Source organism: Chelonia mydas, chromosome 1, assembly GCF_015237465.2.
Source record: "Chelonia mydas isolate rCheMyd1 chromosome 1, rCheMyd1.pri.v2, whole genome shotgun sequence".
NCBI classification, from domain to species: domain Eukaryota; kingdom Metazoa; phylum Chordata; order Testudines; family Cheloniidae; genus Chelonia; species Chelonia mydas.
Window position 1 is genome coordinate 158864117 of NC_057849.1, and position 17715 is coordinate 158881831.

Genomic DNA, 17715 nt, shown 5'->3' on the forward strand with positions numbered 1-17715 from the left:
ATACTGATTCAATTACTACTGGTCCCTCCACCCATCCAGACCCCTTCCCCACCCCCCTCTGGAGCACTCACCTCACCTCTTTTATCTCCAACTGCTTTTTTCCTTTTTTTCCCTTCTGATAGTGGATGAGTCTGGGATGGGGGCAGCTGGGAGTCTCATTCCCAGCCTCTAGGCCAGTGGTGCAGCAGGAAGCCTTACATGCAAGGGTGTGGTGCTGGGGAGCAGGGCTGATCGCTCCTGATCCTTTAAGGAGGCAGTGGGAGAGTGGAGAGATTGGAAAAAAGGAGCTTTGCCCGCTCTACATGCTGAGGAAGGAAGAAAGCCTCATAACCCGAGTAGCAGCTCTGATTGGCTGCATAGCCTGGTGGGTTTTCCTTCTAAACTCGGAGGAGAACCTGAAAGCTCACAGTATTAGCAGCCCCCCTCCACATATTTGCATACACAGAAAAACCTAGCATTGCTTTCCCATCCCCCATCAGCAAGATCTTCACCACCTTTCAGGCCTGTCTGGAGGCAGCAGGACTTCTTCATTCCCAGCAAGGGGCCCAATCTTCACCTCTCGGGGCGGGTGCGGAGGAGGAGCCAGAAGAAAGCAGCTGCATGGAGCTGGGCAGTGGCTATTGTGAAGGCTGACAGTCTGGGCAAGCAGCTGATTGATTGGCCCTGGGGTTGGGGGCGAGACTAGAGAAGCACAGCCAATGAGTTGGGTGTTGTCCCACTAGGGATTTATACCATATCAACCTATAGAGTTGGCAGAGCTGAGACTGACAAAACTGGATTACTTAACAGTGGACTTTTAAGGTAAAGCGTTATAATATCTGAGATTGCTTTGGGATGGGCTCTTCAGCTAAGGCCGTTGCTCGGTAAGGGTGTGTGTGGCCACTTGTACAGGTTTCACTGGGTATTGTACCGTTCAAGCATGCTTTCCAAAACTGCTCTGAAAACCAACCCCACTTTAAGCTACCACTGCGCTTCACCATCCTCCTAGCTGTGGCGCTCTGAGGAGGACTGTTGAAGGGGGGGAGGAGAGGGAGTTCTGCAGGAAGAGCAGCGCTAACTCCAGAGCAAGGTGGGAAGGGATCTCAACGCAGAATACAGACAGTCATACCAAGCGGAATTTTTTAAATTGAAGTCTGCCCTGCATTTGACCGTGTGGAAACACAACAAATACTACTCCTGGGGGAGTGTGTGCCATGCAGAATTTTTCCCTCAGAAAATACATTCTGCAGTTACTCCTTTTGCCCACCTGGGGCTGCTGTAGCACCAGAACAGTCTGCAGCTGCAGACAGGGAAGAGAAAGACGCTGCCTTCCTCACAGTGCCCTGCCTATGCGGCCGGCCAGGTCAGTGCATTGGGTTATGGGGGGATGGACAGCATGAGGCTGCTGGGGGGGGGGGGGGGTCCACAGACTGGAGTTCAGAAGGACAGACTGGGTAAGGGCTGAATGGGGGTGGGGGTGCAGGGCCGGAATGGGAATGGGGTGCAGGAACACATAGGGATAGTGGAGTGGCTGAGTAGGGGCACAGGGTGGGGGTGCAGGGTCATGTGTGGGGAGGGGGTTGTCTGAATGGGGGTGCAGGGCGACAGGGGGAGGGGGTAGCTGAATGTGGATGCAGGGCCACAGGGGGAGGGGTGGCTGGGGGTTGAGGGGCCATGCAGGGACAGGGGGAGAGGTGGCTGAGTGGGGGTGCAGGGCTGCGTGGGGGGCAGCTGAGTGGGGAGTGCAGGACCACATATGCACAGGTGGAGGAGGTGGCTGAGTGGAGGTGCGGAGACACGTAGGGGGATGGAGATGCAAGGATGCATAGGGATGGGGGGAGGACGGGTGGCTGAGTGGGGGTGCAGGGGCACATTGCGGACCGGCAGATGTACCTGACTGAATGAGAACAGCTAAGGATGAGCCAAGATTTGCAGAGTGGAGGCTCCCTAACATTCCCTTCCAACCCCCAAAAAAGTCTTTACTATACTTCTCCCACCCACACCCAACAACCCTCCATGTTCAGACCCAGGCTCCTTCCCAGCAATTACTTCCCTCTCCCTCAGCTCCTCCATTACCCCTGACTCCCCCAAGACTTTGCACTGCTTCTGAGGGGTGCGGGAAATGTGTTTCTGTATTGTTGTTTAAATGAATTATTACTTAGAGTTCTGTATTAATAGGACTAGTAAGGAATCTATTTGTCAAAAAACATTTCCTGACTCTTTTTTGTTGTCTGTATTGTTACAGACATACTTGCTGACAGGTATTTTGAAATAAATGACCAAAGTAATTGAAACTGGCGTGATTATATTGTGTTATTTTGACAAATAAAATATGTAGAACTGCAGAATTTTAAAACGTGCTCAGAATTTTTAATTTTTTGGAGCACAATTCCCCCAGGAGTAAAATAAGGTACAGTAATCACAGAGCAGCATAATTCCCCCTCTAAATTAAAGCATGTTATTCCAAGATAAAACTGTAGTGGGACTCTAGAATTGAGCTAAAGTTATCCTAACAAAACTTTGGAAGCTACATCATCTTAATGACAGTAATACAGTATTTCCTACCACCACTGAGTGATCTAAATTCTTACGTAATGCTCCTTGCAAAAGCAGCAGCCATCAGACAGACATGTTTGTTCCACTGTGTCACTGCATGCATAATTTGGATTTCAAAGACTGCGTTGGCCTTAGTCAGAGTCCTTTCATAAAGTTGCTAACTCTTTCGCTAACAAAGAGGATCAGATAAAGAACCAAAGTAAATACAATTCATTGGTTTTGATTATATCTGATATGAACAACGTTTGCTTAAAACTGACATACAAAAAACCTCTGAATGGGAAATTTTTAAAATCAAAGAAATTTTAAAGAGAACCCCACACAATTTGATCCTTTTAGAAATATCTAGTATTCTCCTCATGTTATTCAGTTGCAGCCACCAGGGTGGATTGATTAAAATCTGAGCGATTTTAATCATGATTTAAATCAGCAAACAGGAAATCTTGATTTAACTCATCATTTTTAATCTTTTGCATTTGTACTTCTTAATTTTCCTAAAGAAAGCTTGATTCTCATTGATTGACAACCATTATAACATGTTGATTTGCAACTAAATACAGCCAAATTTGGTTCTTTTATTTTCTAACCAGGAGGCTATGATATCTATACGCATTTATTTAAGCTATTATGTAGATTCTCACATTTATTCAGATTCTTTATTTTGTTAGAAAATGGTGAATGATGCATTGCTTATTTACGCAATGATTAATTTTTTTACTTGTGTTTTGTGTCAAAATCTATTTGGATAGAAATTAAAATTCAATTAAAAATGCACGAAACCAGCATTTTGAATTTTTTTTATTATTTAATAAAACTACCTTAAATGTCCTGAATATGTCAGAAAATTATTGAAATGGTTTGCATTTAAAATTAACTGGTTTATTAAAGAAAGGAAGTATTATCTGTAGCTAGTGAATTGAATTGATGGCCACCATGCCATCTAAAATCTTGAACTAGTAGAGTTCATCCTCTCATACGTCATTTTTATTCATAGATTGGTAGAGGAAAACAAGCTTCCCTAGTTTTCCAGATCCCAACTGATTTCTTAACTTTGAATTAACTCGTTGAACAAACTTAAATGAAAAAAATACTCTTTCTGCACCTGCAGAAGAGGCTATTGCTGTCAAAAGGTGTTTTAGCATTGCAACAAACCCTGGTTTCAGGTGCTTAGCCAGTGGTTTCTACCAGTTCAGTGCTTTTGACTTTCTTTAAAACTTATCAGCAAAGATATACTGCTTAATATTATTGTTTTAAAATAATTTAAATGAGTGTAATAGTTTCTAGTAAATGTAGGCATTAACGTGGGTTGTCAATTTCAAATTTTACTTTTAAATAATTTTGGTATTTTTTGAAAGTAAACCTAGATTTCATTTAAATCCAGAAAATGTGATTTAAAAAAAAAATTATTTTGAATCATACATGTTTATCCACACTACTGGCAACTATACCTAGGAGCATCACTGGGTAAACGTTGAAAATTGTGACTTTCTTTTTTTAAAAATAATTACAAAAGTGTTGCCTGTGACTGTATGGTGTTTTGTTGGTACAGTGAAGCAGAAAACTTTCTTCTATATAAAAGAATATATATAGATTTGCCACTGAGTCTGCAATGCTTCTCTAGTGACATCTCTCAGAAGGAGAAGAATCCATTAACTGTTTTAAGGATGTGAGGTATGACCTTAGGGAAGTATTTGCACCGACTCATCACCAAGTGTTAGATTTACTGGGAGTGATGCACTGTGGGGAGATTTTTGCCTCACTGTACCAAGTTTAGTTGGCACAGACAGGCAATTATTTCCAGCATGACAGTTACCTGAGTGGAATTTCAAATACTTATTACAAATGAGGGCGCAACGCTCCAGCAAAGGAAATATGCATAGGCTGCCTCCTCAGGGGCAACATGTCTCTGTGGAACTAGAAGAAACTTTGTAAGCAATGAAACAGATTATAGTTAAAGCAGATGCAATAACTACTTGAGTATTTTGTGACTTTTGTCTTGCTAGCATGTGATGATATTGCTGTTCCTGTGGAAGACATGGTGGCCACAGCCAAATTGCAGCCACTTCATTCAGTCACCAGGAGGCAGTATGGAGAGATTGGACAAAATGTTAGGGGGCAGCTACGCACAGTTTGCAATTTTTCTTCAGTTAGACATAGTGGGGGTCGGCAAAAGAGAGTCATGCCCAGAAAGAGGGCAGGATAAATGCCCCCGCACCCATCCCGATGATCAAGAGCAGAGTGGTGCTGCTCCTCCTCCTTGCGGAAGAGGGAACGTAGGCTGGCGTTGCTGAGGTTCCACACCCCGTGTTGGGCTAGTCACCTTGAGAGTTAGGAGTTACAACTTCAGGAAGTGCTTGTGTGTGCCCTTGTACTGGAGCTGAGAGAAGGGAGAGGAAGTTGGAGGGTTCCCTCAGAAAACATGGCCCGCTCCAAGTTATGTGGATCTTTAGAAAGACTGCTGCTCATGGCGATAGAGACAGCACTCATAGTGCAGAATCCTGACCAGGCTTCCTTAATATTCATCTCATTGTCTCTGGGTATGCCTGTGGTGCCCACTACCATGTTAGAACTGGGTACATTCTGCATCTCTATTTGTATGAATACCTTAAGGAATGTAATTGCTGCAATCATATTCTGGGTCTTAACTGCTCCCCCATTCACAACTGAATGACTCTACCTTGTCTGTGTGGATGTTGGAGTCAATTGAGTACTGTTTCTGGGATATTCCAACCCACCACTACATCCCTCCTTTCTGCCTACAGTATAGGAACAAATCTGATGATCCACCAGTCTCCTACCTTTGTTTTTTTCACCCTTTATTTATTTTTGGACAGGAGCGGGCTCTCTCTCCAGCCTGTCAGCACCTGGGGAACACATCGGTTTTTTTACTTCCTTAGCTGCACTGGCTCCTTCTCGCTCCTTCATGGCAGAGCAGTCCAAAGAGCAGCAGGGGAAACCCAAGCAGTTCTCTATTTGTGAAGCAACTCTTTTTCAGACACTGAGAGAGTGAATAGCCGTGGTAGTCTGTATTCGCAAAAAGAAAAGGACTACTTGTGGCACCTTAGAGACTAACCAATTTATTTGAGCGTGAGCTTTCGTGAAGTGAGCTGTAGCTCACGAAAGCTCACGCTCAAATAAATTGGTTAGTCTCTAAGGTGCCACAAGTACTCCTTTTCTTTTTGAGAGAGTGAACTATGCCTTAGCTGCCCACAGCCCACCAACCCTCACTCTGCTAGGACAGAGCTTTGAGACAAAAGGAGAATGAACTCCAAGAGGCACCAAAGGCAGCTCTCTCTCTTAATTTTAATTCCTGTTCCTCAGCTGAAGAGGAGCAGCTTTCAGAATGCAACCACGAGGGCGGGGGGGATTCTGCTGCACAGCTTCGCTCCTCACTAACAGGTAACACCTCTCACCTGTGGAATTGGGGGGCAGCCCACTGTTGCTGCTGGAGCCTCCAGCTCAGCTCACCAGCAATAATTCTTCCAACAAGGGAACATGTTGGCAGTTCAGTTTCTTCTGATTGCTTTGTTTTATGTAATTTAACTTTGATTTGTTTTCATGCAGCAGCGACTTCAGTTCAGCTTCTTCCGGAGCCACTCTCACCCCTTAGCACAGCGGCAGTGAAGGCCTCCAAGCATTGAGCCATATGCAAGAAGTGGCACAGGCAGCTTCCCAGTAGCCTCAGCGAGTGAGCTATGTCCTGCTGCCCCAAGCTGCCAATCTTCACTCTGGCAGGGCCAGGGCCTCAGACCCCACCCACAGCCCCAACTCCGCTGTGGTAGGCTGGACCAAGAACATGAGGATTCCTGCGGAAAGGAGAACCCCTCACAGGGCTAAGTCTTGCAAACTCCAGAGGCTCCAGGACCCAAAAAGACAAAAGCAAACATCCCCTTCATTAAGGCAATTCATATTGTTAATGAGCAAGTGGCGTAAAAATCACAGGTTAAACCTTCTCCTTCACCTTTTCTCCCTGGAGGGGAGGGTGTGCTGGGGCTTTTCTCCTAAACTGAAGCTCTCCCCGTGCTCTGTATCAGGTTCACTGCCCTTCCCCCGCATGTTGCAGCATCTCTGGGCAAGTTTCAAGGAGCACTGTAATGGGAGTTGTGCTTTTCTTTCTTTCAGCCCACAGCCCCTCATTCTGCCAGGGAAAGGAGCTCAGAGCCTGAAGGAAGGAGTCCCTCTAGATGCAGAGATACACACACAGAGGCTGGCCCCACAGTAGCACACAAAGAGCGTGTCAGGAAGAGGACTCCCCATTCCTCATGCAGCTGCACCATTTTGGGATTACAGGGGGGTAAGTGAGAAATCCTTTCCTGCGTTCAAAATTGATCCAGATCTACTGAGTTAAGCCCTGAGTGACCCTAGTTCTTTCCTAAAGTGCTCAGAGGGCTGCTAGCCAGCCTGGGGGGAACAGACAGGCATAATTTCAGGCTCCCCCTCTTTTGGGCTATTCCCACAATTAGGATATTTGACCATAGGCATAGTTTGTACTCCTTTTAGTAACTTTCCATTGCTCCTACCTCACCCCTGATTTCAGAGGATTAAAACTAGACTGGATTTCCAAGGCTTGCATTGCTTTTTAGCATAAGCTTTGTGAGGGTTAAGTACCATCATTATTCTTAAGTATTCCCATTGCCCCGGGCTGGTGTGTACAACACCAGTCAGCAATGGCGGATCCACATACATACAGGCATTCATTATACAGCAAGATTTTCATAATACAATTTCATGATATCAATCACAATTCATATATTGTACAGACATAACCCCAATTTTTTTTAAAGGGAGACAAATATATCATTGCTTTTAGGTTTAATGTAACTTCAAGTTATTGTCAATGCTCATCTGTTCCTGGAGTGTTTCTACAGCTTTGGAAGAGCTCCTGTGGACGGTAGCTTGAGTTGAAAGGCAGTGACTCATTTCTGGAACTTGAAAGCAACAACACAAGACTACTTCCAAATTCCACGGGTCAGATGCATTGCCCATTTTTATGAATGAGTACAGAAGCTGCTAGCAGAAAGAAAATTATCTGGTAAGAAACTTCTCATTCTCATTGTCAAATTTGACAGTGTGTAGTAAAATAGTGGCCATGGTTGAAATGCAACCTGGAAAGGATAAGGCAGCAGAAAGCCAATGAGGAAATACTTGGCATCCAAATGTAAACTGGAGACTGTCCTCCTCCTACAGTTACCTTTTGAGAATATTATCAGGAAGGAATAGGAAAATACCACCCAGGGCAAAAGCCTCAGCCAACAGGCCACAAAGTTTTACAAAATTTAGGAAAGAACAGTCGTGTTACTTTACAGTAACTGTAATTCTTTAATATGTGCTGTCCACATGGATTTCATTCCTAGTGCACATGATCCTCATGAATGCAAGACTGGATTCATTTGGCCAGCAGTGTCCCTGGGGGCTGCATCTGTGGCCTGGATGTCCTTGTTCCCCCCACTGGTGCTACCACCCTTCAGTTCCTTCTCCAATACTGAATCCCAATTTTGTGGAATTCTGTAGTAGCAAGGAACAAGGGCCGGTCATGGAATTCACATGGACAAGACATCTCGAAGAACCTAAGTGACTGCAATACAAGGAGCCATTTACTCCTTTGACTGTCTGTCCACAGAGATCCCACTTATGGTGACCTTCCAACAGTTACCGCCTTGCTTAGAGTTGGTTGCTAGGAGGCCTATTTAAACAAGGATTGTTGAACAGCACTACTAAAATTGGCATCCGATCTAGAAGCCTCAACTAAGGAAAGGTGTTGGGTAAAAGTGTGTACTGAGCTCTACGTAGCCACCCTACAGATTTCAGAAGCCTGGATAGTACTAAGACTTGACCATACAGGTTGCTTGCACTGTAATGGAGTACACACTAATCACAGAAGGATCTAATCTGGCTAACTCACTTAGCTTTACGGCAATCTAGTTGAGGCTGTTCTGCTTAGGACCAGAATGGTCTGAATTTCAGTTGAACAGCTTCTTGTGGTGACAGTTAAACAGCCAGCAGCCAGGCTGTTAGGTGTAATGATATGATGCTGGGGACAGGATCTGACTCTAGTTCTGCAGGACAGTTGGGTATGGCAGGTAACTGGAAAGAGGACTGCGTTGACAGGCTCACCAGATCAGAGTACCAAAACTTCCTGGCCCATCCTGGGCCTACCCTGATCATCAGTTCTGTCTTGCCTCAGTTTCCTCAGAGCACACTGTATCATGGGGATGGAGGGAAGGCATACATTGGACCCAGTGTCCATGGGATAAGAAAGGCATCTTCCAGGGAACGTAGGCTTGCACTCCTTCGGGAACAAAATGAGTGGCATTTCTTGTTCTGATCTCTGGCAAACATGTCTATTGTTGGGAATCACTACTTGTAAAAGACCAAGACCTTCTGCAGGACTGAGTTGTTGAGACAGCACTTGTGGGTGTCTGAGAATTGTCTGCTGAGGATCTGCTAGTGCAGTGGTTCTCAAACGTTTGTACTGGTGACCCCCCCTTATAAATTAAAAAAATGTTTTAAATATATTTAACACCATTATAAATGCTGGATGCAAAGCGGGGTTTGGTGTGGAGGCTGACAGCTCGTGACCCCCCATGTAATAACCTCGTGACCCCCAGTTTGGGAACCCCTGTGCTAGTGAGTTCCAAACACCTGAAAGATAGAGGGCCAATGGCATGCTGTGATGATGAATACACCAAGTCCAGAGCCAAATGGCTTCCCTGTCTAACACAATGCATAGCTGAGATGTTGCTTGTCAGGACCTGGACTGTGGTTCCCGGAGTAAAGACAGGAATGCTTTAGACCCAGAGTGGATGGCTCTGAGTTCCAGGATATTTATGTGCAGATGAACTTCCTGAGGTAACCACAGGCCCTCTATCTGTAGGAGATCCAAATGAGCCATCCCTGCCTGGAGGCATCTGTCACCAGAGTCTTGGTGCAGAGAATAGCACTCCCATGCATACCTGAAGAGGGTCTTTTCACCAGTTAAATGAGGAGAGAACTTCTTGTGGGACCATGAGCTGGATGTCCATGTGACATTTGCTGGAGAAATACACTGATTTCAACCACCTTTGCAGGGAGAGTAGGTGAAGTCTGACAAGTTGCATCATGTATGTGCATGCGGTCATGGTGTCTGAGAAGTCTGAGGCACGCTCTAACTGATGTCTGTGTGAGTTTGAAGTTGGTTGATGAGGTCTACCAGAGTTTGGAACTTTTCTTGCAGAAGATAAGTTCTCATCATCTTTGAACCTACCACAGCTCTATGAACTCCATACTTGCAGTCAGAGAAAAATCTACGCTCATTCTATCTGTGTTGAAGCTCAGTGTGGTAAGAAGCTGTAGAATTACTTACAACAGAGTTGACAGGTTTCAGAGTAGCAGCCATGTTAGGCTGTATTCACAAAAAGAAAAGGAGTACTTGTGGCACCTTAGAGACTTGTTAGTCTCTAAGGTGCCACAAGTACTCCTTTTCTTTAAACAGAGTTGGTCTCCTGTTGGACTGATCTTCCCCATATCCATCAGTCAAAGTAGGGGTAGACCTTGATACCCTGTCTCCTTAAGTGAGCTTCCACATCTGTCAAGCACTTGAACTCCCATGGTGCAATCTAGAATGGGACACCATCCGCCTTTCCAATTTAGGATGAGAAAATAATGGGAGTAAAATCATTTGTACCTTAACTGAGGACACCACCTCCACTCCTTTAAAATGTGGGATACCGTTTAGCTCTTGCTTCAACAGTACCTCCTTAGATTTCCTGAAGAGGGATGGGGAAGGAAGGTAGCAATAGTAAGGGTCTAGAACTGCAGTCAGTATCCTGTACTGATAATTTCTAGGACTCACTGGTGTGTGGTGATTCCAGTCCAGGCTTCCTGCGGAAAAAGAAAGGTTACACCAAAAGAAAGAGGGATGGTACAAATCCTCCAAAGGTTCTGCCAGACTCTTGACTGTGGTGTCAAAACCTGCTGGCGAGATGAATATGAAGAATAGTTCTGGAACCTTTGTAGGACTAGCTTGATAGCTCTGAGCTCCAACAGCTTTAATGCTCTGGTTCTTTTCCTTGGCTTGCTAAGCTCCTTGTGCTATCCTGGGCCCAGGTGAGCTCCCCATCCTGTCAGGCTGGCATTCGTTGTGAGTATGTGGGGTCTGGAAGTCATGTGTGAAGACCCTTGCGAACATTTTGTGGAATTTTCCATCGTCTTAGAGAGTCAGCATCTGGTTTGTAACCAGTACCTGATCTTGCAGGCAAATGATTCCATACTTTCAGGTGCCTCCAGGCCTGTCCTCTGACATAGGCCCCTAGCTCATGAGGTGATTTCTGTACACAAAACCAAGAGGCGCAGTAGCTGTAGATAATTAGGATTGGCCTTGCACACTTTACCAACATGGATATCAGGTTCTGAATCTTGTGGAATCTGTCCAATCCAGGGCGGGCTCTAGGATTTTTGCCGCCCCAAGCAAAAAAATTTTTTGGCTGCCCCCGCTTTTTTTTGTGCCCTCTCCCCATCCCCGGCTCTGCCCCAGCTCCACTCCTTTCCAACTCCTTCCCCAAATCTCCAGCCCCGCCTCCTCCCCCAGGTGTGCCACATTCCCCCCCATTGCTTCCTGCGGCTCCCCCTCACCGCAACCCCCCGCCCTAGCTCACCTCCGTTCCGTCTGCTCCCCTGAACACGCCGCCGCTCTGCTTCTCCCCCCTCCCTCTCAGGTGAGGGAGAGGCAGTGCGTTCAGGGGAGCAGGCGGAGGCGAGCTGGGGCGGCGGGGGCACATTTCTAGGGGCGGCAGGGCCGGTGCCGGGATGCCACCCCTAGAAATGTGCCGCACCAAGCACCTGCTTGTTTTGCTGGTGCCTAGAGCCGGCCCTGCCTTTCGCTACAGCAGTGCTCCCAGGTGAACTCTCTTTATGGAGGAAGTCCAGGAGCTCTTCTTGGTATTTATCACTAATTGATGTGCGTGAAGCAGATCCAGCATCCGGACTGTAGCACAATGTGCCGCTGCTTGGGTCAAAGCTCTGATCAAAATGTCATCCAGGAGCGGGATATAGTGAGTGCTCTGAATCCTGAATTTGGCTTCATCAACACCATCTTGGTAAAGACCCTGGGGGCCAGCAAATGGCCAGAGGGTAGCATTTGGTTCTGGTAGCAAGCCATGTTGTATGTGAATCTCAGTAGTCTGTGGTTACATGGCCATATAGGAATGTGCATCTGCTAGAATCACAGAAGCAAGGAAGTCCCCTTGAGACAGGGATATCTGAAACTAGAGACTCCATCCACAATCTTGTCATCTTCATCCATTTGTTGAGCCACTTGAGATGCTGGATGGCTCAAACAATATCTAGACAATGAAGAAAGTGGAGTACTATCCTAAGAATCTTGCTTCTGAAGGAACCCTTCCTATTTCTCCTATGTCCTGGAGATGTGAGATTTCATTAACAACAGCTCACATTTAATGGAGGTCGTTCAAGATGGGGGAGTGGATGAAGACAGGATGGGATGAAGTCCTTAGTATCTGTAACCAGGGCTGGCGTTAGACTTGCTGGGGTCTGGGGCCAAAGCCCAAGCCCCACTGCTCAGGCCCGAAGCTGAAGCCAAAGCCCAACAGCTTCAGCCCTGGGCAGCGTGGCTCAGGTTATAGGCACCCTGTCTGGGACTGAAGCCCTGGGGTTTTGGCCCTCCCCACCCGGGACAGCAGGGCTTGGGTGAGCTCAGTTCCCCCCTCCTGGGGTCGTGTAGTAATTTTTGTAGTCAGAAGGGGGTCGGGGGCAATGAAGTTTGAGAAACCCTGGTATATCTGTAATGGCATTTTTTTGCTTGCAACTTAGATACGTGTGTGCCTATTTATGCACTTACTCTGGTCAGATATTTCCAATTCCTCCCTGATTATGTCCTCTTGGATGGGTACAATGGGATTGCTGTCTGTCTCAGATACAACCTGTTTGCACATGGGAGTGAAACAACCACCTTGTTGCATTTTTTTATGCCCTGCTCAGAGCCTGAATCTGAGGGCTCACCTCTCTCAGTGGAGGAGGTAGTGTTTGAGGCAGAGGACAAAACTTAGTTTTGTTTTAAATGCCATTGCTTTTCCTTTTAGCTCTTTTTGGATTTTTTTGCCTTTTTGGTCCAGTTTGCTGGTGTTGCTGCCCTGCTATGGTCAGGGCACAGGCTTTTGCAGCTTGCTCTGTATGGTACCTTGAGCCCTCTGGATCTCTCTCTCAGGGTCCCTTTCCCCCTGCCCAGGGAATGGGGTTCATTGCTAGAGTTTCCCCAGTTTGAGCTGGGACAAATGGGAGCTGAGTACAAGCCCTGCTTCTCTCCCTCCAGGGAATTTTAGGATGTGTGTGTGTGTGTAGGGTGGGGGCGGGGCTGGAGCCTGAGCCCTTTAGGGGTTTTTTCCTTCTGGTGTTCTGTCCAAGCTGGCTGGCTAAAGTCCTCCTTGTCCTTGGAGTCTCTCCCTGGTCTGCTCAGCAACACTGGATCATGCTTTTCTGGGTTGGAGTTGCAGCTTCTTGGGGACAGGGTGGGAACCCAACAAGCCTGTCCAACACAGCCCCACCCCTAGAAGTGCAAGGGTCGGTTGGCTGAGAACAGGCAGGGCATAATTTGCCTTCCAAAAAGCCTGTAAAAGCTTCCTCACAAATAGACCACTGCTTGGATTTAGCTCGATGTTTGCACGTCAGTTCTGCCAGGCCAGAAGTGGGGGCTGAGATCACCCCACTGCACAACCAGTCCAGGAGAAGAAATGGTGCATGCTACAGCCTGAAAAAATGGGTAAAGCTGGGAGCAAATTGAACAGTCACTTGACTGCTGCCACAGAGGCAGAAGATCTGGCAATAAGCTGCATAAGGGGGCATGACTTGAACAGATTGTGCCACAGCTGTGAGCTGCCTCTGGAAACTGCACCCAGGAGGGCAATAACCCATAATATATTGTAATTGTGGGAGATGCTGGGCTTCAGAATGTCAGTGCTGGAAAACTTGATGCTGAGGACTCAGGTATAGAGAGAGTATCTACACTGAGTGCTGGTGCTTAGGAGTGTGTACCAAAGGGACTGTGGTCTGCAGAGCTGGATGATACTGGAGTCACACAGTACATTGTGCGTGTTGCGGTGTTGGAGGGACCCAGTCTGGATTCTTTACTACTTTTTGACTGTGACGCCTGAGATGCGTCCAAGAAATGGTGACTTGTTTCTTGGTTTAACAAGCACTGAAGAAGGTGACCTATGCTTAGGCTTGTCTTTGAAAGTCCTCCCCCAGTACAAGGTCGACTGCATCAAGGAGGCCTGTTGTGCCCTTCAAAACTCAGGAACTGACAACTGAAGTTTCTGGTCAAGGAGGAAGCCCAGGAGCTCAAGGCAGAAGCACATTTCACAGGGGTGCTAACAGTAATGGACTGCTTGAGGGTTTATCCCGTGGCCACCCCTCTCTTTTAAGAGTCTGAGGCGAGCTTCATTGGGCACTCCAATAGAAAGCTTTAAGTGGGCATCCCTTGCCTTCTGAGTCCACTTCAAGAAGTGGTGTCAGATAGAACAATGATCCAGGATATATTCGTCTCCAAAATCAAAAAGGCATCTAGAGTGCCAGTTATTCAGAGACATAGAAATGCCACATTAGGGACAAGATTTAAACATCAGAGATTTAAGTTCTGCGACGAAGTCTAAGGCCCCTGTATGGAAAACTGTACTTAATAAAATTAACAACAAATTGTTTTGTGTCGTTTTGCCCACTGGCAATATAAAAACAAGATAACTACAACTAAGTAACTACTCTAATGAGGTGTAAGTATGGGGAAGAAGGTGGATAGAGGCCAAGTTCTGTCTCAGTGCTGAGGTGGTTGGCTGTGCTCCACCCTTTATGCTTTCGTGTTGTTCGGGGGTCGGGGTATGGGCACATCAGGACATCCAGAGTAATATTAGATCTCAGCCAAAGGAAAAAAAGCTGGGATAGAACTCTAGCTGTGATACTTCCTCAACAATATTCTGATTTCTCAGGACCTTAGCTTACCTCCATATCCCCACATCAGTATCACCTATGAAAGTTTGTGTACAACAGGGGTATCAAACTCATTTTGTGGCAAAGTCGTGGATTGGGAGAGAGGTTACTCCTAAGAAAGAAAATCTTTGTTTAGGTAAGATGTGAGTTCCTAATCAGTGGAAGTAATAACTTAGTTCATAGTTACATATGTAAAACACATGGACTTATACAAAGAAACCACACATTTTAGATGTAGAAATAATTTTACTTGATCACAAGCCTCAAATTAACATTGAACATACTAAATTGATTACAAAGTAGATTTAACAAAAAAACTTCAAAAGAAGTATAAATAGGCTGTGTGTGGGAGAGGATTATTAGATATTTTATTTCATGTAACCAGTCAACTTTAATACTCTTGACGTTTTCAGAGTCTGAAATGTTTAGTGGTATGTAGCCTAGTTTTGGTTGTCAGGTTGCTATGACAAGTTACTCAGCAATTAACAACTCTGAGCAGATTTTTTTTTTTTTTTTTTTTAAAAAGGTGTGTCAATTGCAAGCACTTCGTGATTGAGGGGACAATTCAAAAAGACCAACACTAAACTTAGTTCAGATAAACATTTTAGACTGGTTCAATAAAAAATAATTTAACAAATCTAATTTTCCAGATGCATTTACCCCATACATATCAGAGAACAAGAAATAAGCCAGTGTCCAGGCACAGAATACAATTTCAATTTAAATACTAATGAGGATACTTGATTCATCTTCAAAAAAATAACATTTACAGTTAGCGGAAAATGTAAGTTCTTATATCACTTTAAACAAAAATCAGAAACTGCATGTAGCAGCAGAAATTTAAACCACACAGTGAGTTAGAGAAAAAATAAACATGATAAAAATGAATAAATCATTCGCTTGGAGGTCTACAATCAGAAAACGTTAACACATAATAGTGGTTATTCAAAATATAAAATCTAGTCTGATTTAAAATACTTTAATACTGGTTTTGTATAAACCACAACTGTGTGTGGAAACATTATCTGCAGAAAAAAAAATCAACAGTTATCATTCGGGTTCTGAACAAGTTGTGATTTGAAGCCTTTAACTACAGTCACTGCTTTGTGTATACACTGGAAATTAATAGATTTGAATCTCATTTTAAAAATAATTAAAAAAAATCTTAAACAGCACAGCTAATAAAAACTGAAGTTTTGAAAGACCCTACTTTTCATTATTTAAGCTGTTTGTTTTATTTTGACTGACCAAGCTGAGAAGAAGTTATTTATTTTTTACACTGAAGCAACACTGTAATGTTTGTGTTCCAACTTTGCAGGAGAATGTTAATTAACTGAGCTACTTGGAATTTGATTTCTTCTTCATGTAAACAGCTGATTTTTTTTATTTTTTAAATAAAAGGACGACAGACTTTTATAAATGCTAAATTTGGAGTCAAATGGTATCTGTCGTGACCTTTTAAAGGTAGAGAAATTTCAAAAAAAGGACAGTCAACCTGTTTAGGTCACAAAAACAATGTTCCTTATTAGCTGTTTATATAATTATATAACCTTTTGCTTGAATTCTCGAGAGAACACTCCATCTTCCAGGGATGAAGCACTTAGGCCTTCCCTTGAGGAAGGTATATTTGGTGGCCTACATGGCTTAGGTATGCCTTTAAAATTAAAAAATACCCCATGTTTTACCCTGATACATGTGGGATATACATTTTGTTCAGTTTAAACATACAAACCGGAAAATTACATAAAAGAAAGCTACATAAAATCCTCTTCAAGATAGCCTATGGTATGTTAATACACACATCCATTTGGCCAGTAATTAGGAAAAAAGCCAGCATTTTCAGTATTAAAAATTAACTGGTTTGATTTTTTTCTTCTAAATTTTAATTGGAATAAAAATGATAATATTTATTTCTCATGACATAGAACACTCAGTGAAATTCTGGCTTCATTGACTTCAACAGAGCCAAGATTGCGCCTATGTTTCTAGGCAGCACATTACACATATACATTTGTTACCAAGATTATTTATTTTCAGCTACTAATATGAATTGCATCTTCTTGCTAATCTGATTATTAATAGTAAGGCAAGATTTAAGCATGTCGATTTCGTCCAGGAAGCTTAGGGAAATCTTCAGGCAATAGAGCATGAACTCGACATGTTGGGCATGTATTTTGTGTTTTAAACCAGGTTCCAATACACTGTAAAAGACGGCAAGAGAAATGTCAGAAACCTTTAGTTAATTTCAGCTATACTAAGAGTTTTCAATTTAGTGATAAATACTAACAAAATTACATTATTTAAAAACAGGTAGTTTTCCAAAGCATTCAACCATAAGTTAAGATTTGGTGTTGGAAAAAATCCAGCCTCTGGTTCTATGATGCTACACAGACTGAGTTTTTTTAAAATCCATTTCTGGTGTACACCAATTACTTTTATTACACTTATTTTTAAGGTTTGGAAACAAAAAAAACGTGCTCAAGGACAGCTTTTCAATCATCAACTTTATTCAAGTCCTACATAATAGTAATGAATGTACTTTAGTATACAATTTTGATTCTTCCTTACTGTAAGAACTTACTATAGATGTCGCTATTTTCATGGGTGTCTACCCTTTTAACAAAATACTGGTAATGAAGCCTGTGTTCCTATTACAGTTCTGGAGTTTGATTGCTAATGGGTAAGGCTAGGATTTGGTCATGCAGGTCGTGGAGGAATCCATGACTTCCGCAGACCTCCGTGACTTCAGCCCACAGCGGCTGGGAGCTGCAGGCTACCCCACCTCCCTCGAGTGGCAGGGGCCCCCACAGCATGGGGAATTCTCCAGAAGCTCCCCAGTCCCTGCAGGGGTTCCCCCGGCAGCTACCCAGCGGCTGGAGGTGGGGGTCTCTTCCAGCCACAGCAGGGCAGGGTGCTGGACCCTCCTCCCTCTGTCTTTTTTGTCATGGACATTTTTAGTAAAAGTCAGGGACAGGTCACGGCTTCTGTGAATTTTTGTTAATTGCCTGTGACCTGTCCGTTATCTTTACTAAAACGGTCCATGACAAAATTGTAACCTTACTAATGAGCTTAGCATGTCTATAGCACTTTAGTTTTTTGAAGTGATGCAGAAATATGTAATTAATTAGTAACTTTATGAAACTTTGAATAGAAGGGTTGCAGTCAACTTTATTTTTAAGCTTAAATGGTAGTTTAACAAAACCATTT

General features: G+C 44.2%; 1 protein-coding gene across 17 annotated transcripts in view; it reads right to left on the reverse strand.

Moving 5' to 3' along the window:
• Positions 1-14734: 14734 nt before the first annotated feature.
• Positions 14735-17715, reverse strand: part of TTC3 (tetratricopeptide repeat domain 3) — a 131592-nt gene continuing 128611 nt past the window's right edge. For all 17 annotated transcript variants that reach the window (XM_043538240.1, XM_043538239.1, XM_037904079.2 and 14 more), the window contains one exon: positions 14735-16709. In XM_043538240.1, coding sequence (XP_043394175.1) covers positions 16602-16709 — 108 coding nt within the window. In that variant the 3' untranslated portion in view covers positions 14735-16601. The remainder of the gene's footprint in view (positions 16710-17715) is intronic.